The sequence below is a fragment of the Carcharodon carcharias genome (assembly GCF_017639515.1).
Source record: "Carcharodon carcharias isolate sCarCar2 chromosome 38 unlocalized genomic scaffold, sCarCar2.pri SUPER_38_unloc_23, whole genome shotgun sequence".
NCBI lineage: Eukaryota > Metazoa > Chordata > Chondrichthyes > Lamniformes > Lamnidae > Carcharodon > Carcharodon carcharias.
This window is the reverse complement of record NW_024470790.1, coordinates 59,580-80,675: the sequence shown is the minus strand read 5'-3', so window position 1 is coordinate 80,675 and position 21,096 is coordinate 59,580. Positions and strand designations below refer to the sequence as shown.

Sequence of the window (21,096 nt, the reverse complement as noted above, 5' to 3'; positions counted from 1 at the left end):
GCAATTGGGAACCATCCCTCTGCTCCTGCCTGTTACAGACGTTTAAAGGGGATATTTCGGAACACGCGGGTGGGAAGGGAACATTCCAAGCATCTGTGGTTAATGACAAAAGTTAAAGACTGTATCAAACTTAAAGGGAAAGCATTTAGTTACGCAAAGACGGGTAGCAGGTCAGAAGAATATAAAGAACAGCAGCAAAGATTAATAAGGACGGAAAAGCACGAGAGAAAGCTAGCTAGAAATATAAAGACGGGAAGTAAGAGCTTCTATCGGTGTACAAATAAGTGTTAACAAAGGGAGCACTGGCCCCAAAGAGAGTGTGTCTGAAGGAACTGATAGTGGAAAGTAGGGAGATGGCGGACGAATTAAACAGGTGTTTTGCTTTGGACCCCCCCTCCCACCCGACCCCCACACCCCCGAGGATGCAAGTGACATCCCAGAAGCAGCTGTAAATCAGGAAGTGGAAGAGGGAGGAACTCTGGAAAATTGCAGTCGCCCAGGGGAGTAGTACTGAGCAAATTGTTGGGGGTGCGGGGCTGACAAATCCCCAGCCCCCTTTGTAGGACTTCACCCGAAGGCCTTGAAAGAGCTGGCCGGTGAGACAGTCGACGCGCTGGTTTCAATCTTCCGAAACTCCCGAGGTTCCATGAGATTGGAAAGTAGCAAATTCAGAGAGGGAGGGAGACACGGAAAACAGAAAACGACAGGCCAGTTAGCTTAACATCTGTCGTGCGGAAAACGTTAGAAACTATTGTTAAAGGTGCTATAGCAGGGCGCTTAGAAAAATTCAAGGCAAGCAGGCAGAGTCAACATGGTTTGGTGAAAGAGAAATCCACGTTTAACCAATTTATTGGAGTTCGTTGAAGGAGTCACATGTGCTGAGGGTAAAGGGGAACCGGTGGATGGACTGTACTTCGATTTCCACAAGGCATTTGATCGGGTGTCACATCAAAGGTTATTGGGGAATATAAAAGCTCAGGGTGTAGGGGGTAACATATTGGCATGGATAGAAGATTGGCTATTAGGAAACAGAGTTGGCATAAATGGGTCTTTTTCTGGTTGGCAGGGTGTGACGAGTGGTGTGTCTCAGGGATCAGTGCTGGGTCCTCAACTGTTTACAATTTATATAGATGACTTGGATGAAGGGACCAAAGGAATGGTGGCTCAATTTGTTGACTACATAAAGATAGGTAGGAAAGTAAGTTGTGAAGAGGACGTGAGGAGGCTACAAAGGGACATGGATAGGTTAAGTGAGTGGGCAAAGACCCTACAAATGGAGTAAAATGCAGGCAAATGTGAAATTGTCCATTTTGGCACGAAGAATAAAAAAGCTTATCGACATGGTGAGAGATTGCAGAGCTTTAAGTTGCAGAGGGATCTGGGTGTCCTAGTGCATGAATCGCAAAAGGTTAGTATGCAGGTACAGCAAGTAATTAAGGAAGCTATATCTAAGCACTCTGAGATGCAGAGGGATCTGGGTGTCTGAGTGCATGAATCGCAAAAGGTGAGTATGCAGGTACAGCAAGTAATGAGGAAAGCTAATAGAATGTTATCGTTTATTGTGAGGGGGATTGAATATAAAAGTAGGGAGGTTAAGCTTCAGTTATACAGGGCACTGGTGAGACCACATCTGGAGTACTGTGTACAGCACTGGTCTCCTTATTTAAGGAAGGATGTAAATGCATTGGAAGCAGTTCAGAGACGGGTTACCAGACTAATACCTGGATTGGACAGGTTGTCTTAAGAGGAAAGGCTGGACAGGCTGGGTTTGTATCCGCTGGAGTTTAGAAGAGTAAGAGCTGACTTGATTGAAACCTTTAAGATCCTGAGGGGTCTTGGACAGGGTGGGTGTGGAGAGCACCTTTCCTCTTGTGGGAGAATCCAGAACGAGGGAGTCACTGTTTAAAAATAAGGGGTCGTCCATTTGAAACAGAGGTGAGGGGAACTTTTATCCGCAGGGCAGAGAGTCTTGGGGACTCTTCCTGAAAGTGGGGCGGAAACAGAGCCTGTGAATGTTTGTAAGGCCGTGGGGGAGAGATTCTCGATTAACGAGGGGGTGAAAGGTTATCGGGGGTGGGGATGGGGAGGCGGGAATGTGGGGTTGAGGTGACATTCAGGTCGGCCACGATCTTGCTGAATGGAGGGAGCATAAGACCACGAGACATAGGAGCAGAGACGAGGCCATTCAGCCCATCGAGTCTGCTCCGCCATTCAATCATGGCTGATAAGTCTCTCAACCCCATTCTCCCGCCTTCTCCCCGTAACCTTTGACCCCCTTACCAATCAAGAACCTATCTATCTCGGTCTTAAATACACTCAATGACCCGGCCTCCACAGCGTTCTGTGGCAATGAATTCCATAGATTCACCACTCTCTGGCTAAAGAAGTTTCTCCTCATCTCTGTTCTAAAAGGTCTTCCCTTTACTCTGAGGCTGTGCCCTCGGGTCCTAGTCTCTCCTACTAATGGAAACATCTTCCCCACGTCCACTCTATTCAGACCTTTCAGTATTCTGTAAGTTTCAATCAGATCCCCCCTCATCCTTCTAAACTCCATCGAGTATAGACCCAGAGTCCTCAAACGTTCCTCATATCTTAAGCCTTTCATTCCTGGGATCGTTCTCGCGAACCTCCTCTGGACCCTCTCCAGGGCCAGAACATCCTTCCTGAGATACGGGGCCCAAAATTGCTCACAATATTCTAAATGTGGTCTGACCAGAGCCTTATAAAGCCTCAGCAGCACATCCCTGTTTTTATATTCCAGTCCTCTCGAAATAAATGCCAACATTGCATTTGCCTCCCTAACTAGCGACTCAACCTGCAAGTTAACCTTAAGAGAATCCTGGACTAGGACTCCCAAGTCCCTTTGCACTCCAGATTTCTGAATTCTCTCCCCATTTAGAAAATAGTCTATGTCTCTATTCTTCCTACCAAAGTGCATGACCTCACACTTCCCCACGTTGTATTCCCCTGCCACTTCTTTGCCCATTCTCCTAACCTGTCCAAATCCTTATGCAGCCTCCCTGCCTCCTCAATACTACCTGTCCCTCCACCTATCTTTGTATCGAGGGGCCAAGTGGCCTAATCTTAATTCATCATTCCGTGTGTATGTTCGTATCACGAATGATAAACCAGCTCCCTCAAACTGTCACTCGGTGACCGCTCTCCCCCCAGCACCCTGTGTTACTGACTGTATCTCTACTGATGTTAATCCAGCTCCCTCACACTGCAACTCAGTAACCCCTCTCCTCCCAGCTCCCTGTGTTACTGACTGTATCTCTACTGATGTTAATCCAGCTCCATCACACTGTCACTCAGTAACCCCTCTCCCCCCAGGGCCCTCTGTTCCTGACTGTATCTCTACTGATGTTAATCAAGCTCCCTCACACTGTCACTCAGTAACCCCTCTCTCCCCAGCACCCTGTGCTACTGACTGTATCTCTACTGATGTTAATCCAGCTCCCTCACACCGTCACTCAGTAACCCCTCTGTCCCCAGCGCCCTGTATTACTGAGTGTATCTCTACTGATGTTAATCCAGCTCCCTCACACTGTCACTCAGTAACCCCTCTCCTCCCAGCTCCCTGTGTCTGTGACTGTATCTCTACTGATGTTAATCCAGCTCCCTCACACTGTCACTCAGTAACCCTCTGTCCCCAGCTCCCTGTGTCTGTGACTGTATCTCTACTGATATTAATCCAGCTCCCTCACACTGTCACTCGGTAACCCCTCTCCCCCCAGAGCCCTGTGTTACTGACTGTATCTCTGCTAGTGTTAATCCAGCTCCCTCACACTGCAACTCAGTAACCCCTCTCCTCCCAGCTCCCTGTGTTACTGACTGTATCTCTACTGATGTTAATCCAGCTCCCTCACAATGTCACTCAGTAACCCCTCTCCCCCCAGCGCCCTGTGTTTGTGACTGTATCTCTACTGATGTTAATCCAGCTCCCTCACACTGTCACTCAGTAACCCCTCTCCCCCAGCGCCCTGTGTTACTGACTGTATCTCTACTGATGTTAATCCAGCTCCCTCACAGTGTCACTCAGTAACCCCTCTCCCCCCAGCGCCCTGTGTTACTGACTGTATCTCTACTGATGTTAATCCAGCTCCCTCACACTGTCACTCAGTAACCCCTCTGTCCCCAGCGCCCTGTATTACTGAGTGTATCTCTACTGATGTTAATCCAGCTCCCTCACACTGTCACTCAGTAACCCTCTGTCCCCAGCTCCCTGTGTCTGTGACTGTATCTCTACTGATATTAATCCAGCTCCCTCACACTGTCACTCGGTGACCGCTCTCCCCCCAGCACCCTGCGTTACTGACTGTATCTCTACTGATGTTAATCCAGCTCCCTCACACTGTCACTCAGTAACCCCTCTCCCTCCAGCGCCCTGTGTTACTGACTGTATCTCTACTGATGTTAATCCAGCTCCATCACACTGTCACTCAGTAACCTCTCTTCCCCCAGCTCCCTGTGTTACTGACTGTATCTCTACTGATGTTAATCCAGCTCCCTCACACTGTCACTCAGTAACCCCTCTGTCCCCAGCGCCCTGTGTTACTGACTGTATCTCTACTGATGTTAATCCAGCTCCCTCACACTGTCACTCAGTAACCCCTCTCCCCCCAGCTCCCTGTGTTACTGACTGTATCTCTACTGATGTTAATCCAGCTCCATCACACTGTCACTCAGTAACCCCTGTGTTACTGGAGGAGGTTACAGAGATAGGGAGGGTTATATGGGCTGGAGGAAGTTACAGAGATAGGGAGGGGTGTAGGGGCTGGAGGAGGTTACAGAGATAGGGAGGGTTGCAGGGGCTGGAGGTGGTTACAGAGATAAGGAGGGTTGTAGCGGCTGGAGGTCGTTACAGATATAGGGAGTGTTGTAGGGTCTTGGGGAGGTTACAGAGATAGGGTGGGGTGTAGCGGCTGGAGGAGGTTACAGAGATAGGGAGGGTTGTAGGGGTGGAAGAGGTTACAGAGATAGGGAGGGGTGTAGCGGCTGGACGAGGTTACATAGATAGGGAGGTTTGTAGGGGCTAGAGGAGGTTACAGAGATAGGGAGGGGTGTAGGGGCTGGAGGAGCTTACAGAGACGGGGGTGAAGGGGCTGTGGAGGTTACAGAGATAGGGAGGGTTGTAAGGGCTGGAGGAGGTTACAGAGATAGGGAGGGTTGTAGGGGCTGGAGGAGGTTACGGAGATAGGGTGGGTTGTAAGGGCTGGAGGAGGTTACAGAGATAGGGAGGGTTGTTGGGGCTGGAGGAGGTTACAGAGATAGGGAGGGGTGTAGGGGCTGGAGGAGGTTACAGAGATAGGGAGGGTTGTTGGGGCTGGAGGAGGTTACAGAGATAGGGAGGGTTATAGGGGCTGGGGGAGGTTACGGAAATAGGGAGGGTTGTAGGGACTGGAGGAGGCTACAGAGATGGGAGGGGTGTAGGGGCTGGAGGAGGTTACAGAGATAGGGAGGTTTGTAGGGGCTGGAGGAGGTTACAGAGATAGGGAGGGTGGAGGGTCTGGAGGAGGTTACAGAGATAGGGAGGGGTGTAGGGAATGGAGGAGATTACAGAGATATGGAGGGGTGTAGGGGCTGGAGGAGGTTACAGAGATAGGGGTGTAGGTGCTGTAGGAGGTTACAGAGATAGGGAGGATTGTAGATGCTGGAGGAGGTTACAGAGATAGGGAGGGGTTTGGTTGCTGGAGGAGGTTACAGAGATATGGAGGGTTGTAGGGGCTGGAGGAGGTTACAGAGATAGGGAGGGGTGTAGGGGCTGGAGGAGGTTACAGAGATAGGGAGGGTTGTAGGGGCTGGAGGAGGTTACAGAGATAGGGAGGGTTGTAGGGGCTGGAAGAGGTTACAGAGATAGGGAGGGTTGTAGCGACTGGAGGACGTTACAGAGATAGGGAGGGGTGTAGGGGCTGGAGGAGGTTACAGAGATGGGGAGGGCGGTAGGGGCTGGAGGAGGTTATAGAGATAGGGAGGGTTGTAGGGACAGGAGGAGGTTACAGAGAGGGAGGGGTATAGGGGGCTGGAGGAGGTTATAGAGATAGGTTTGTAGGGGCTGGAGGAGATTACAGAGATAGGGAGGCGTGTAGGGGCTGGAGGAGGTTACAGAGGTAGGGAGAGTTATAGGGGTGGAGGATGTTACAGAGATAGGGAGGGTTGTAGGGGGCTGGAGGAGGTTATAGAGATAGGGAGGGTTGTAGGGGCTGGAGGTGGTTACAGAGATAGGAAGGGTTGTAGGGGCTGGAGGAGGTTACAGAGATAGGGAGGGTTGTAGGGGCTGGAGGAGGTTACAGAGATAGGTAGGGTTGTAGGGGCTGGAGGAGGTTACAGAGATAGGGAGGAGTGTCGGGGCTGGAGGAGGTTACAGAGATAGGGAGGGGTGTAGGGGCTGGAGGAGGTTACAGAGATAGGGAGGGGTGTAGGGGCTGGAGGAGGTTACAGAGACAGGGAGGGTTGTAGGGTCTGGAGGAGATTACAGAGATAGTGAGGGGTGTGGGGGCTGGAGGAGGTTATAGATATAGGGAGGGTTGTAGGGGCTGGAGGTGGTTACAGAGATAGGAAGAGTTGTAGGGGCTTGAGGAGGTTACAGAGATAGGGAGGCTTGTAGGGGCTGGAGGAGTTTACAGAGATAGGTAGGGTTGTAGGGGTTGGAGGAGGTTACAGAGATAGGGAGGGTTGTAGGGGCTGGAGGAGGTTACAGAGATAGGGAGTGTTGTAGGGGGCTGGAGGAGTTTACAGAGATAGGGAGGGGTGTAGGGGCTGGAGGAGGTTACAGAGATAGGGAGGGTTGTAGGGGCTGGAGGAGGTTACAGAGATAGGGAGGCGTGTAGGTGCTGGAGGAGGTTACAGAGATAGGGAGGCGTGTAGGTGCTGGAGGAGGTTACAGAGATGGTGTTGTAGGGCCTGGAGGAGGTTACAGAGATAGGGAGGGTTGTATGGTCTGGAGGAGGTTACAGAGACAGGGAGGGTTGTAGTGGTCTGGAGTAGGTTACAGAGAAAGGGAGGGCGTAGGGGATGGAGGAGGTTACAGAGATATGGAGCGGTGTAGGGGCTGGAGGACGTTACAGAGATAGGGAAGGTTGTAGGGGCTAAAGGAGGTTACAGATATAGGGAGGGTTGTAGGGGCTAAAGGAGGTTACAGAGATAGGGATGGATTTAGGTGCTGGAGGAGGTTACAGAGATAGGGAGGGGTGTAGGGGGCTGGAGGAGGTTACAGAGATAAGGAGTGGTGTAGGGGCTGGAGGAGGTTATAGAGATAGGGAGGGTTGTACTGGCTAGAGGAGGTTACAGAGATAGGGAGGGTTGTAGGAGCTGGAGGAGGTTACAGAGATAGGGAGTGGTTTAGGCGCTGGAGGAGGTTACAGAGATAGGGAGGGGTGTAGGGGCTGGAGGAGGTTACAGAGATAGGGAGGGCTGTAGGGGCTGGAGGAGGTTACAGAGATAGGGAGGGGTGTATGTGCTGGAGGTGGTTACAGAGATAGGGAGGGGTGTAGGGGTTGGAGGAGGTTGCAGAGATAGGGAGGGTGTCGGGGCTGGAGGAGGTTACGGAGATAGGGAGGGTGTGAGGGCTGGAGGAGGTTACAGAGATAGGGAGGGGTGTAGGTGCTGGAGGAGGTTACAGAGGTAAGGAGGGGTGTAGGGGCTGGAGGAGGTTACAGAGATAAGGAGAGGTGTAGGGGCTGGAGGAGTTTACAGAGATAAGGAGGGGTGTAGGGGCTGGAGGAGGTTACAGAGATAGGGAGGAGTGTCGGGGCTGGAGGAGGTTACAGAGATAGGGAGGGGTGTAGGGGCTGGAGGAGGTTACAGAGATAGGGAGGGGTGTAGGGGCTGGAGGAGGTTACAGAGACAGGGAGGGTTGTAGGGTCTGGCGGAGGTTACAGAGATAGGGAGGGGTGTAGGGGCTGGAGGAGGTTACAGAGATAAGGAGGGGTGTAGGGGCTGGAGGAGGTTACAGAGATAGGGAGGAGTGTAGGGGCTGGAGGAGGTTACAGAGATAGGGAGGAGTGTCGGGGCTGGAGGAGGTTACAGAGATAGGGAGGGGTGTAGGGGCTGGAGGAGGTTACAGAGATAGGGAGGGGTGTAGGGGCTGGAGGAGGTTACAGAGACAGGGAGGGTTGTAGGGTCTGGAGGAGGTTACAGAGATAGGGAGGGGTGTAGGGGCTGGAGGAGGTTACAGAAATAGGGTGGGGTGTAGGGGCTGGAGGAGGTTACAGAGATAGGGAGGGGTGTAGGGGCTGGAGGTGGTTACAGAGACAGGGAAGGTTGTAGGGTCTGGAGGCGATTACAGAGATAGTGAGGGGTGTGGGGGCTGGAGGAGGTTAAAGAGATAGGGAGGGGTGTAGGAGTTGGAGGAGGTTACAGAGATAGGGAGAGGTGTAGGGGGCTGGAGGAGGTTACAGAGATAGGGAGAGGTGTAGGTGCTGGAGGAGGTTACAGAGATAGGGAGGGGTGTAGGAGTTGGAGGAGGTTACAGAGATAGGGAGAGGTGTAGGGGGCTGGAGGAGGTTACAGAGATAGGGAGGGGTGTAGGGGCTGGAGGAGGTTACAGAGATAGGGAGGGGTGTAGGGGGCTGGAGGAGGTTACAGAGATAGGGAGGGGTGTAGGAGTTGGAGGAGGTTACAGAGATAGGGAGGGGTGTAGGGGGCTGGAGGAGGTTACAGAGATAGGGAGAGGTGTAGGTGCTGGAGGAGGTTACAGAGATAGGGAGGGGTGTAGGAGTTGGAGGAGGTTACAGAGAAAGGGAGAGGTGTAGGGGGCTGGAGGAGGTTACAGAGATAGGGAGGGGTGTAGGGGCTGGAGGAGGTTACAGAGATAGGGAGGTGTGTAGGGGGCTGGAGGAGGTTACAGAGATAGGGAGGGGTGTAGGAGTTGGAGGAGGTTACAGTGATAGGGAGAGGTGTAGGGGGCTGGAGGAGGTTACAGAGATAGGGAGGGGGGGTTTGACGGCCATGGAGGGATTAGACAACGAGGGTGAGAATGTGAAAATGGAGGTTTTGCCCGGTCAGTGAGCACACGGTGACGGGTGAACGAGACTCGCTGCCAGTTCGGTGCTCGGGGAGAGGTGTGTTTCGCGGCGTTTCAGACGAGCTGAAGGTTATGGAGGGAGAGGGTCGGAATATTGGGACCCGCAGTGGGTGAGGTTAAACCTAACCTCCTGTCTCTGGTTTCCAGCGGGGGTTCAGATCTCTGAAGAGAAGATGGAGGAGATGTTGGAGAGCGGACAGCACGAGGTCTTCACCGCCAACGTAAGTAATCCGAGGGCAGAACATTCCGGCAAATCTTTGACCGTTTTCCACAACCCCAATCCCGGTCCCAGAGGGGGAAAGGACAGTGTATCTAACACGCTGCTGTTGACCTGTAGCTGATGCAGGACACCAAGGTGACGAAGCAGACCCTGAACGAGATCGAGAGCCGCCACACGGAGATCAAGCGGCTGGAGAAGAGCATCATCGAGCTGCACGAGATGTTCATGTACCTGGCGATGGAGGTCGAGGCTCAGGCAAGCGACTCCACCTTCCCCCCCCTTTTTGGCCCCGCGGTCAGGGGAGGGCTTTGATTTCGAGGCTGATTCCCGGTTGGGCCGGCGCTCACTCCCTTCGGGCCCTTTCGAGGGTCAGGTTCGCTTGAGGGCGGGCATCGAGGCCCCCCCACCTCGCCTGCCCTCAACACCCCCCCCCCCACCCCCAACCTTACCTACGCCGCCAATCCACCCCGTTTGGCCCTCCGGAGTTCTACCTGGGGCGTCAACCGGAGGAACGGGAATAGGGAAAGAGTCGCCTCCTGGCGGTGTACCCGCTCTGGCTGCCCTCTTTTTTTTGAGCGGGGCTGTGTTGGTGGCGGGGGGGGGCGATAGCCTGGAGCAAGGCTTGTTTCTGGGCAGGTCGGCCATTTTGTGCGCTGCAAGACGCACTGCGGGGTGGGGGGAGAGAGGGTGGGTTGGGTTGGGGGGGGGGGCCAGAGGGTGGGTTGGGTTGGGTTGGGTTGGGGGGGCGAGAGGGTGGGTTGGGTTGGGTTGGGGGGGGGGCGAGAGGGTGGGTTGGGTTGGGGGGCGAGAGGGTGGGTTGGGTTGGGTTGGGGGGGGGGCGAGAGGGTGGGTTGGGTTGGGTTGGGGGGGGGCGAGATGGTGGGTTGGGTTGGGTTGGGGGCGAGAGGGTGGGTTGGGTTGGGGGGCGGGCGAGAGGGTGGGTTGGGTTGGGGGGGGCGAGAGGGTGGGTTGGGTTGGGTTGGGGGGGGCGAGAGGGTGGGTTGGGTTGGGTTGGGGGGGGCGAGAGGGTGGGTTGGGTTGGGTTGGGTTGGGGGACGAGAGGGTGGGTTGGGTTGGGTTGGGGGGGGCGAGAGGGTGGGTTGGGTTGGGTTGGGGGGGGCGAGAGGGTGGGTTGGGTTGGGTTGGGGGGCGAGAGGGTGGGTTGGGTTGGGTTGGGGGGCGAGAGGGTGGGTTGGGTTGGGGGGGCGAGAGGGTGGGTTGGGTTGGGGGGGCGAGAAGGTGCGTGGGGTGGGGGGGCGAGAGGGTGGGTGGGGTTGGGTTGGGGGGGGCGAGAGGGTGGGGGGGGGGTGGGGGGCGAGAGGGTGGGTGGGGTGGGGGGGGCGAGAGGGTGGGTTGGGTTGGGGGGCGAGAGGGTGGGTTGGGTTGGGGGGCGAGAGGGTGGGTTGGGTTGGGGGGCGAGAGGGTGGGTGGGGTTGGGGGGCGAGAGGGTGGGTGGGGTTGGGTTGGGGGGGGCGAGAGGGTGGGGGGGGTGGGGGGCGAGAAGGTGGGTTGGGTTGGGGGGCGAGAGGGTGGGTGGGGTTGGGTTGGGGGGGCGAGAGGGTGGGTTGGGTTGGGGGGCGAGAGGGTGGGTGGGGTTGGGGGGGGCGAGAGGGTGGGTGGGGTTGGGTTGGGGGGGGCGAGAGGGTGCGTGGGGTGGGGGGGCGAGAAGGTGCGTGGGGTGGGGGGGCGAGAGGGTGGGTGGGGTTGGGTTGGGGGGGGCGAGAGGGTGGGTGGGGTTGGGTTGGGGGGGGTGAGAGGGTGGGTGGGGTTGGGGGGGGCGAGAGGGTGGGTGGGGTTGGGTTGGGGGGGGCGAGAGGGTGGGTGGGGTTGGGTTGGGGGGGGCGAGAGGGTGGGTGGGGTTGGGTTGGGGGGGGCGAGAGGGTGGGTGGGGTTGGGTTGGGGGGGGCGAGAGGGTGGGTGGGGTTGGGTTGGGGGGGGCGAGAGGGTGGGTGGGGTTGGGTTGGGGGGGGCGAGAGGGTGGGTGGGGTTGGGTTGGGGGGGGCGAGAGGGTGGGTGGGGTTGGGGGGGCGAGAAGGTGCGTGGGGTGGGGGGGCGAGAGGGTGGGTGGGGTTGGGTTGGGGGGGGCGAGAGGGTGCGTGGGGTGGGGGGGCGAGAAGGTGCGTGGGTGGGGGGGCGAGAGGGTGGGTGGGGTTGGATTGGGGGGGCGAGAGGGTGGGGGGGGTGGGGGGCGAGAAGGTGCGTGGGGTGGGGGGGCGAGAGGGTGGGTGGGGTTGGATTGGGGGGGCGAGAGGGTGGGTTGGGTGGGTGGTGGGGGGGAGAAGGGGGCATCACCGGTTTTACTTGGCGGCGTTTTCCCCGTTCGCCCTGACTGACTCAGTTCAGGAACCCGTCGAGGTGTCGGCACTGGGTCGGAGTTGAACCTCGGGCCCACCCTGCCCGGCTTGTGTGTGTGTGTGTGTTTTGGGGAAGGTTGCCAGGGTGAGGGGAGAGGAAGGGACGGGAGGGGTGAGGTGTGTCTGCCCCCACAGAGATTGGCTGACTGCGCACTAGGCCGGGAATGAAGCCTGGGCCTGTCCTGACCAGTCAGTGTGTGTGTGTGTGTTTGTGGCTGTGTCAGCCCCACAGAGATTGGCTGACTGAGCACTAGGCCGGGAATGAAGCCTGGGCCTTTCCTGCCCTATGTGTGTGTGTGTATGTGTGTTGGGGGGGGGTGGGGGGGTGGGTGGGTAGTGCGGGGTGGGGGGAGGAGGGCTCGATGGGTGTGAGATTGGCTAACTGAGCACCAGGCCCGAGACGGAGCCTGGGCTTGCCCTGTTCACCTCGCGGCTCCGCCGATGCTTTCCAAGATGAGGGCTTTACCTTCTCTTTCTCCACCCCCCCCCACCTCCGCCCCCCAACACCCCGACCCCCAACGCCCCGACCACCCCCAATCCTCTTCCAGGGAGAGACGATCGACAACATCGAGAACAACATTTCCAAGTCGGTCAACTACGTTGAAAAGGCAGCTGACAACATGGCCGCTGCGGTAGTCAGTAAGAAAAAGGCCAGAAAGGTGAGGGGGTGGGGGCGGGGGTGGGGCGGATGAGAAGGGGGTGGTTGTCTGGTGGCCATTGTTTGGAGGTGGGGGAGGGGTTGGCGTTATTGGGGCTGGCCTGGGGAGGGGGTCCGGAATGGCTGTGGGTTGTTGGAGTTTCGGGGAAGTCGGAGGAGCCCCCTCACCTCGAGACCAGTACAACCGACCTCCACACCCACCCACCCACCCCCCCCCTGTCAAAGAGGGGGTCTCTCCGTCGGGGACCCCTGTTAAAGAGGGAGCCTCTCCGTCAGGGACGCCTGTTAAAGAGGGAGTCTCTCCGTCGGAGACCCCTGTTAAAGAGGGAGTCTCTCCGTCGGGGACCCCTGTTAAAGAGGGAGTCTCTGCGTCAGGGACCCCTGTTAAAGAGGGAGTCTCTCCGTCGGGGACCCCTGTTAAAGAGGGAGTCTCTCCGTCGGGGACCCCTGTTAAAGAGGGAGTCTCTCCGTCAGGGACCCCTGTTAAAGAGGATGTCTCTCCGTCAGGGACCCCTGTTAAAGAGGGAGCCTTTCTGTCAGGGACCCCTGTTAAAGAGGGAGTCTCTCCAATGGGGGCCCCTGTTAAATAGGGAATCTCTCCGTCAGGGACCCCTGTTAAAGAGGGAGTCTCTCCGTCAGGGACCCCTGTTAAAGAGGGAGTCTCTCCGTCGGGGACCCCTGTTAAAGAGGGAGTCTCTCCGTCGGGGACCCCTGTTAAAGAGGGAGTCTCTCCGTCGGGGACCCCTGTTAAAGAGGGAGTCTCTCCGTCAGGGACCCCTGTTAAAGAGAGAGTCTCTCCGTCGGGGACCCCTGTTAAAGAGGGAGTCTCTCCGTCGGGGACCCCTGTTAAAGAGGGAATCTCTCCGTCGGGTACCCCTGTTAAAGAGGGAGTCTCTCCGTCAGGGACCCCTGTTAAAGAGGGAGTCTCTCCGTCAGGGACCCCTGTTAAAGAGGGAGTCTCTCCGTCAGGGACCCCTGTTAAAGAGGGAGTCTCTGCGTCAGGGACCCTGTTTAAAGGGGGTGATTTCTTTTAATCATTCATGGGATGTGGGTGTCTCTCTCCGGGCCCAGCATTTATTTCCCATCCCTAATTGCCCCCTCGAGAAGGTGGTGGGTGAGCCGCCTTCTTGAGCCACTGCAGTCCCCGTGTGGTGTAGGTACACCCACGGTGCTGTTAGGGAGGGAGTTCCAGGATTTTGTCCCGTGTGGTGTAGGTACACCCACGGCGCTGTTAGGGAGGGAGTTCCAGGATTTTGTCCCGTGTGGTGTAGGTACACCCACGGCGCTGTTAGGGAGGGAGTTCCAGGATTTTGTCCGTGTGGTGTAGGTACACCCACGGCGCTGTTAGTGAGGGAGTTCCAGGATTTTGTCCCGTGTGGTGTAGGTACACCCACGGCGCTGTTAGGGAGGGAGTTCCAGGATTTTGTCCGTGTGGTGTAGGTACACCCACAGCGCTGTTAGGGAGGGAGTTCCCAGGATTTGGACCCAGCGACAGTGAATGAACGGCCGATATGTTTCCAAGTCGGGATGGTGAGGGGCTCGGAGGGGAACTTCCAGGTGCTGGTGTTCCCCATGTGTCTGCTGCCCTTGTCCTTCTAGATGGTAGAGGTCGTGGGTTTGGGCGGTGCTGTCGAAGGAGCCTTGGTGAGTTGCTGCAGTGCATCTTGTAGATGGTACACACGCTGCTGCTACTGTGCGTCGGTGGTGGAGGGAGTGAATGTTTGTGGATGGGGTGCCGATCAAGCGGGGCTGCTTTGTCCTGGACGGTGTCGAGCTTCTTGAGTGTTGTGGGAGCTGCACTCATCCAGGCAAGTGGGGAGTATTCCATCACACTCCTGACTGGTGCCTTGTAGATGGTGGACAGTCTTTGGGGAGTCAGGAGGTGAGTTACTCTCCGCAGGATTCCCAGCCTCTGACCTGCTCTTGTAGCCACAGTATTTATATGGCTGGTCCAGTTCAGTTTCTGGTCAATGGTAACCCCCAGGATGTTGGTAGTGGGGGATTCAGTGATGATACCATTGAATGTCAAGGGGACGATGGTTGGATTCTTTCTTGTTGGAGATGGTCATTGCCTGGCACTTGTGTGGTGTGAATGTTACTCACCACATGTCAGCATAAGGAGGGGTTGGGGTGTCATCGCTGGATGAAAATTGCTTGTAAGTTGTCCAGTTGAGTTTTGGGTCGATGGCCGACCTGCTCCTGCCCAGGGGGGTTGCTGCTGGAGGGGGCAGAGCTGAGGCTGGGATTTGTGTTTATCATGTGACTGTGGGACCCTCTGACTTGTCTCTCTCTCTCTCTCTGGCGGTCTATCTCTCTCTCCCTCTCTGGTGCACTCTCTCTCTCACTGGCGCTCTCTCTCTCTCACTGGTGCTCTCTCTCTCACTGGTGCTCTCTCTCTCTCTCTGGCGCTCGCTCTCTCTCTCTCTCTGGTGCTCTCTCTCTCTCTCTGGCGCTCTCTCTCTCTCTCTCTGACGCTCTCTCTCTCTCTCACTGGCGCTCTCTCTCTCTGGCACTCGCTCTCTCTCTCTCTCTCTCTGGCACTCGCTCTCTCTCTCTCTCTCTCTCTCTGGCACTCGCTCTCTCTCTCTCTGGCACTCGCTCTCTCTCTCTCTCTGGCGCTCGCTCTCTTTCTCTCTCACTGACGCGCTCTCTCTCGCTCTCTGGTGCTCGCTCTCTCTTTCTCTCTGGCGCTCTCTCTCTCTCGCTGGCACTGTCTCTCTCTGGCACGCTCACTCTCTCTCTCTCTGGTGCTCTCTCTCTCTCTCTCTGGCACGCTCTCTCTCTGGCGTGCGCTCTCTCTCTCTCTGGCACGCTCTCTCTCTCTCTCTCTGGCACGCTCTCTCTCTCTCTCTCTGGCACGCTCTCTCTCTCTCTGGCACGTTCTCTCTCTCTCTCTGGCACGCTCTCTCTCTCTCTCTCTCTGGACGCTCTCTCTCTCTGGCACGCTCTCTCACTCTGGCGCGCGTGCGCGCTCTCTCTCTCTGGCGTGCGCTCTCTCTCTGGCACGCTCTCTCTCTCTCTCTGGCACGCACGCTCTCTCTCTCTCTCTCTCTGGCACGCGCGCTCTCTCTCTCTCTGGCACGCGTGCTCTCTCTGGCACGCTCTCTCTGGCACGTGCGCACTCTCTCTCTCTCTGGTGTGCTCTCTCTCTCTCTCTGGCACGCTCTCTCTGGCACGTGCGCTCTCTCTCTCTGGTGTGCTCTCTCTCTCTCTGGCACACTCTCTCTGGCACGTTCTCTCTCTCTCTCTCTCTCTCTGGCACGCGTGCTCTCTCTCTCTCTGGTGTGCTCTCTCTCTCTCTGGCACGCTTTCTCTGGCATGCGCGCTCTCTCTCTCTCTCTCTCTCTGGCACGTGCGCTCTCTCTCTCTGCTGTGCTCTCTCTCTCTCTCTCTGGCACGCTTTCTCTGGCACGCGCGCGCTCTCTCTCTCTCTCTCTCTCTCTCTCTGACACGCACGCGCTCTCTCTCTCTCTCTCTGGCACACTCTCTCTGGCACACGCGCTCTCTCTCTCTCTCTCTGGCACGCGCGCTCTCTCTCTCTCCTCTGGCACGCGCGCTTTCTCTCTCTCTCTCTCTGGCACGCGCTCTCTCTCTCTCTCTCTCTCTCTCTCTGGCACATGCGCACTCTCTCTCTCTCTCTGGCACGCTCTCTCTGGCACGCGCGCTCTCTCTCTCTCTCTCTCTCTGGCACGCGCTCTCTCTCTGGCACGCGCGCGCTCTCTCTCTCTCTCTCTCTCTCTGGCACGCGCTCTCTCTCTCTGGCACGCTCTCTCTGGCACGCGCGCTCTCTCTCTCTCTCTCTTTCTGGCACACGCGCTCTCTCTCTCTCTCTGGCACGCGCGCTCGCTCTCTCTCTCTGGCACGCGCGCTCGCTCTCTCTCTCTCTCTGGCACGCGCTCTCTCTATCTCTCTCTGGCACGCGCGCGCTCTCTCTCTCTCTCTCTCCCTGGCACGCTCTCTCTCTCTCTCTCTCTCTCTCTCTCTGGCACACTCTCTCTGGCATGCGCGCTTTCTCTCTCTCTGGTGTGCTCTCTCTCTCTCTCTCTCTGGCACGCGCTCTCTCTCTCTCTCTCTCTGGCACACTCTGGCACGCGCGCTTTCTCTCTCTGGTGTGCTCTCTCTGTCTCTCTGGCATGCTCTCTCTGGCATGCGCGCTCTCTCTCTCTCTCTCTCTGGCACGCGCTCTCTCTCTCTCTCTCTGGCACGCACGCGCTCTCTCTCTCTGGCACGCGTGCTCTCTCTCTCTCTCTCTCCCTGGCACGCGCTCTCTCTCTCTCTCTCTCTCTCTCTGGCACACTCTCTCTGGCATGCGCGCTTTCTCTCTCTCTGGTGTGCTCTCTCTCTCTCTCTCTCTCTGGCACACTCTCTCTGGCACGCGCGCTTTCTCTCTCTGGTGTGCTCTCTCTCTCTCTCTCTGGCATGCTCTCTCTGGCATGCGCGCTCTCTCTCTCTCTCTCTCTCTGGCACGCGCTCTCTCTCCCTCTCTCTCTCTCTCTCTGGTGTGCTCTCTCTCTCTGGCACGCTCTCTCTGGCACGCGCGCTCTCTCTCTCTCTCTCTGGCACGCGCGCTCTCTCTCTCTCTCTCTCTCTCTGGCACGCGCGCTCTCTCTCTCTCTCTCTGGCACGCGCGCTCTCTCTCTCTCTCTCTGGCACGCGTGCTCTCTCTGGCACGCTCTCTCTGGCACGTGCGCTCTCTCTCTCTCTCTGGTGTGCTCTCTCTCTCTCTCTGGCACGCTCTCTCTGGCACGTGCGCTCTCTCTCTCTGGTGTGCTCTCTCTCTCTCTCTCTGGCACGCTCTCTCTGGCACGTGCTCTCTCTCTCTCTCTCTCTCTGGCACGCGTGCTCTCTCTCTCTCTGGTGTGCTCTCTCTCTCTCTGGCACGCTTTCTCTGGCACGCGCTCTCTCTCTCTCTCTCTCTCTCTCTGGCACGTGCGCTCTCTCTCTCTGGTGTGCTCACTCTCTCTCTCTGGCACGCTTTCTCTGGCACGCGCGCGCTCGCTCTCTCTCTCTCTCTCTGGCACGCGCGCTCTCTCTCTCTCTCTCTGGCACGCGCGCTCTCTCTCTCTCTCTCTGGCACGCGTGCTCTCTCTGGCACGCTCTCTCTGGCACGTGCGCTCTCTCTCTCTCTCTGGTGTGCTCTCTCTCTCTCTCTGGCATGCTCTCTCTGGCACGTGCGCTCTCTCTCTCTGGTGTGCTCTCTCTCTCTCTCTCTGGCACGTGCTCTCTCTCTCTCTCTCTCTCTCTGGCACGCGTGCTCTCTCTCTCTCTGGTGTGCTCTCTCTCTCTCTGGCACGCTTTCTCTGGCACGCGCTCTCTCTCTCTCTCTCTCTCTCTCTCTCTCTGGCACGTGCGCTCTCTCTCTCTGGTGTGCTCACTCTCTCTCTCTGGCACGCTTTCTCTGGCACGCGCGCGCTCGCTCTCTCTCTCTCTCTCTCTCTGACACGCACGCGCTCTCTCTCTCTCTCTCTCTGGCACACTCTCTCTGGCACACGCGCTCTCTCTCTCTCTGGCACGCGCGCTCTCTCTCCTTCTCTGGCACGCGCGCTTTCTCTCTCTCTCTCTCTGGCACGCGCTCTCTCTCTCTCTCTCTCTCTCTGGCACATGCGCACTCTCTCTCTCTCTCTGGCACGCTCTCTCTGGCACGCGCGCTCTCTCTCTCTCTCTCTGGCACGCGCTCTCTCTCTGGCACGCGCGCGCTCTCTCTCTCTCTCTCTCTCTCTCTGGCACGCGCTCTCTCTGGCACGCTCTCTCTGGCACGCGCGCTCTCTCTCTCTCTTTCTGGCACACGCGCTCTCTCTCTCTCTCTCTAGCACGCGCGCTTGCTCTCTCTCTCTCTCTGGCATGCGCGCTCGCTCTCTCTCTCTCTCTCTCTGGCACGCGCTCTCTCTCTCTCTCTCTCTGGCACGCGCGCGCTCTCTCTCTCTCTGGCACGTGTGCTCTCTCTCTCTCTCTCCCTGGCACGCGCTCGCTCTCTCTCTCTCTCTCTCTCTCTCTCTCTCTCTCTCTCTCTCTCTCTCTGGCACACTCTCTCTGGCATGTGCGCTTTCTCTCTCTCTGGTGTGCTCTCTCTCTCTCTCTCTGGCACGCGCTCTCTCTCTCTCTCTCTGGCACACTCTCTCTGGCACGCGCGCTTTCTCTCTCTGGTGTGCTCTCTCTCTCTCTCTGGCACGCTCTCTCTGGCATGCGCGCTCTCTCTCTCTCTCTCTCTGGCACGCGCGCTCTCTCTCTCTCTCTGGCACGCGCGCTCTCTCTCTCTCTCTCTGGCACGCACGCTCTCTCTCTCTGGCACGCGCGCGCTCTCTCTCTCTCTGGCACGCATGCTCTCTCTCTCTCTCTCTGGCACGGTCTCTCTGGCACGCGCGCTCTCTCTCTCTGGCTTGCTCTCTCTCTCTCTCTGGCATGCTTTCTCTGGCACGTGCGCGCTCTCTCTCTTTCTCTCTCTGGTGTGTGCCCTCTCTCTCTCTCTCTCTCTGGCACGCTCTCTCTGGCACGCGCGCCCTCTCTCTCTCTCTCTCTGGCACGCTTTCTCTGGCACGCGCGCGCTCGCTCTCTCTCTCTCTCTCTCTCTCTGACACGCACGCGCTCTCTCTCTCTCTCTCTCTGGCACACTCTCTCTGGCACACGCGCTCTCTCTCTCTCTCTCTGGCACGCGCGCTCTCTCTCTCTCCTTCTCTGGCACGCGCGCTTTCTCTCTCTCTCTCTCTGGCACGCGCTCTCTCTCTCTCTCTCTCTCTCTCTCTCTGGCACATGCGCACTCTCTCTCTCTCTCTGGCACGCTCTCTCTGGCACGCGCGCTCTCTCTCTCTCTCTCTGGCACGCGCTCTCTCTCTGGCACGCGCGCGCTCTCTCTCTCTCTCTCTCTCTCTCTGGCACGCGCTCTCTCTCTCTGGCACGCTCTCTCTGGCACGCGCGCTCTCTCTCTCTCTCTCTCTTTCTGGCACACGCGCTCTCTCTCTCTCTGGCACGCGCGCTCGCTCTCTCTCTCTCTCTCTGGCACGCGCGCTCGCTCTCTCTCTCTCTCTGGCACGCGCTCTCTCTCTCTCTCTCTGGCACGCGTGCGCTCTCTCTCTCTCTGGCACGCGTGCTCTCTCTCTCTCCCTGGCACGCGCTCTCTCTCTCTCTCTCTCTCTCTCTGGCACACTCTCTCTGGCATGTGCGCTTTCTCTCTCTCTGGTGTGCTCTCTCTCTCTCTCTCTCTGGCACGCGCACTCTCTCTCTCTCTCTCTGGCACACTCTCTCTGGCACGCGCGCTTTCTCTCTCTGGTGTGCTCTCTCTCTCTCTCTGGCATGCTCTCTCTGGCATGCGCGCTCTCTCTCTCTCTCTCTCTCTCTCTCTCTGGCACGCGCTCTCTCTCTCTCTCTCTCTCTGGTGTGCTCTCTCTCTCTCTCTGGCACGCTCTCTCTGGCACGCGCGCTCTCTCTCTCTCTCTGGCACGCGCGCTCTCTCTCTCTCTCTGGCACGCGCGCTCTCTCTCTCTCTCTGGCACGCGCGCTCTCTCTCTCTCTCTCTGGCACGCACGCTCTCTCTCTCTCTCTCTCTCTCTGGCACGCGCGCGCTCTCTCTCTCTCTGGCACGCATGCTCTCTCTCTCTCTGGCACGCGCTCTCTCTCTCTCTCTCTGGCACGCTCTCTCTGGCACGCGCGCTCTCTCTCTCTGGCTTGCTCTCTCTCTCTGGCATGCTTTCTCTGGCACGTGCGCTCTCTCTCTCTCTCTTTCTCTCTCTGGTGTGTGCCCTCTCTCTCTCTCTCTCTCTCTCTGGCACGCTCTCTCTAGCACGCGCGCCCTCTCTCTCTCTCTCTGGTGCGCTCTCTCTCTCTCTGGCGCTCGCTCTCTCTCTCTCTCTGGCGCTCTCTCTCTGGTGCTCTCTCTCTCACCCCCTTTTGCTCTCTCTCTGCAGAAGAAATTTTGCGTGATCATCTGTGTTTCGGTGCTGGTTCTGGTGATCATCGCTATCATCGTGGCTGTCGCCTACACCACGTGACCCCGGGGCCCTCGACCTTCGCCCTGAGCCTCCTCGTTGTGCCCCTAAGGTATGGAAAGATCGCCCTGCCCTTGCGAACGGGTTGGCGTGCCGGAGGGGGAGCTGGACCTCTGTGTGTGCGCAATCCTTTGTGGGTGGTGGGACGGGCTGAGAGCCTGGTCAGTCAACGATTTCAGGGTCCTCCAGACTTATGAATGGATTCACGAAGAACCAGATGCCAACACGGAGGGGAAGGCCATTGTTAAAAACGTTTTTTAGGCAAGCCTCAGGTTAGGCCCCGGCCCGGGTCTCGTGCCCCATTCCGGGCTCCGGGAAGGAGACGCCCAGGCCCTCGGAGAGGGTGTGGAGAAGATTTACCGGAACAGTCCCCGGGCCGAGTACTGAGTTGGCCAACCTCGCGCCCAAGGACTGATTTAACCCCCTCCCCCGGACACAGGTGCACAGGAAAGGCCCAGGCTGCATCCCGGGCCTAGTACTGAATTAGCCCGTCTCGCGCCTGGTGTGAGACTGATTTACCCCTTCCCAACCCCCGCACATCCACAGGAAACGCCCAGGCTGCATCCCGGGCCTAGTACTGAGTTGGCCAACCTCGCGCCCAAGGACTGATTTAACCCCCTCCCCCGGACACAGGTCCACAGGAAAGGCCCAGGCTAGATCCCGGGCCTAGTACTGAGTTAGCCCGTCTCGCGCCCGGTGTGGGACCGATTTACCCCCCCCCCCCCCCACCCTCCCCCGGATGCACATACACAGGAAAGGCCTAGGCTGACACCCGGGCCTGGCGCTCAGTTAGCCCGTCCAGCGCCCGATGTGGGGCCTGCGTCCACCCTCCAGCCTCAGACTTTCCCGACCCGGCGCAT

The 21,096-nt window shown here is 57.7% G+C and overlaps 1 protein-coding gene across 1 annotated transcript in view; it reads left to right on the top strand.

Moving 5' to 3' along the window:
* stx4 (syntaxin 4) overlaps positions 1-21,096 on the top strand; it is a 45,756-nt gene that overhangs the window by 24,278 nt on the left and 382 nt on the right. Inside the window, exons 7-10 of the mRNA XM_041182171.1 lie at positions 9,173-9,246; positions 9,363-9,500; positions 12,148-12,258; positions 20,156-20,288. Of these exons, the coding sequence (XP_041038105.1) occupies positions 9,173-9,246; positions 9,363-9,500; positions 12,148-12,258; positions 20,156-20,239 (407 nt within the window). The 3' untranslated portion in view covers positions 20,240-20,288. The remainder of the gene's footprint in view (positions 1-9,172; positions 9,247-9,362; positions 9,501-12,147; positions 12,259-20,155; positions 20,289-21,096) is intronic.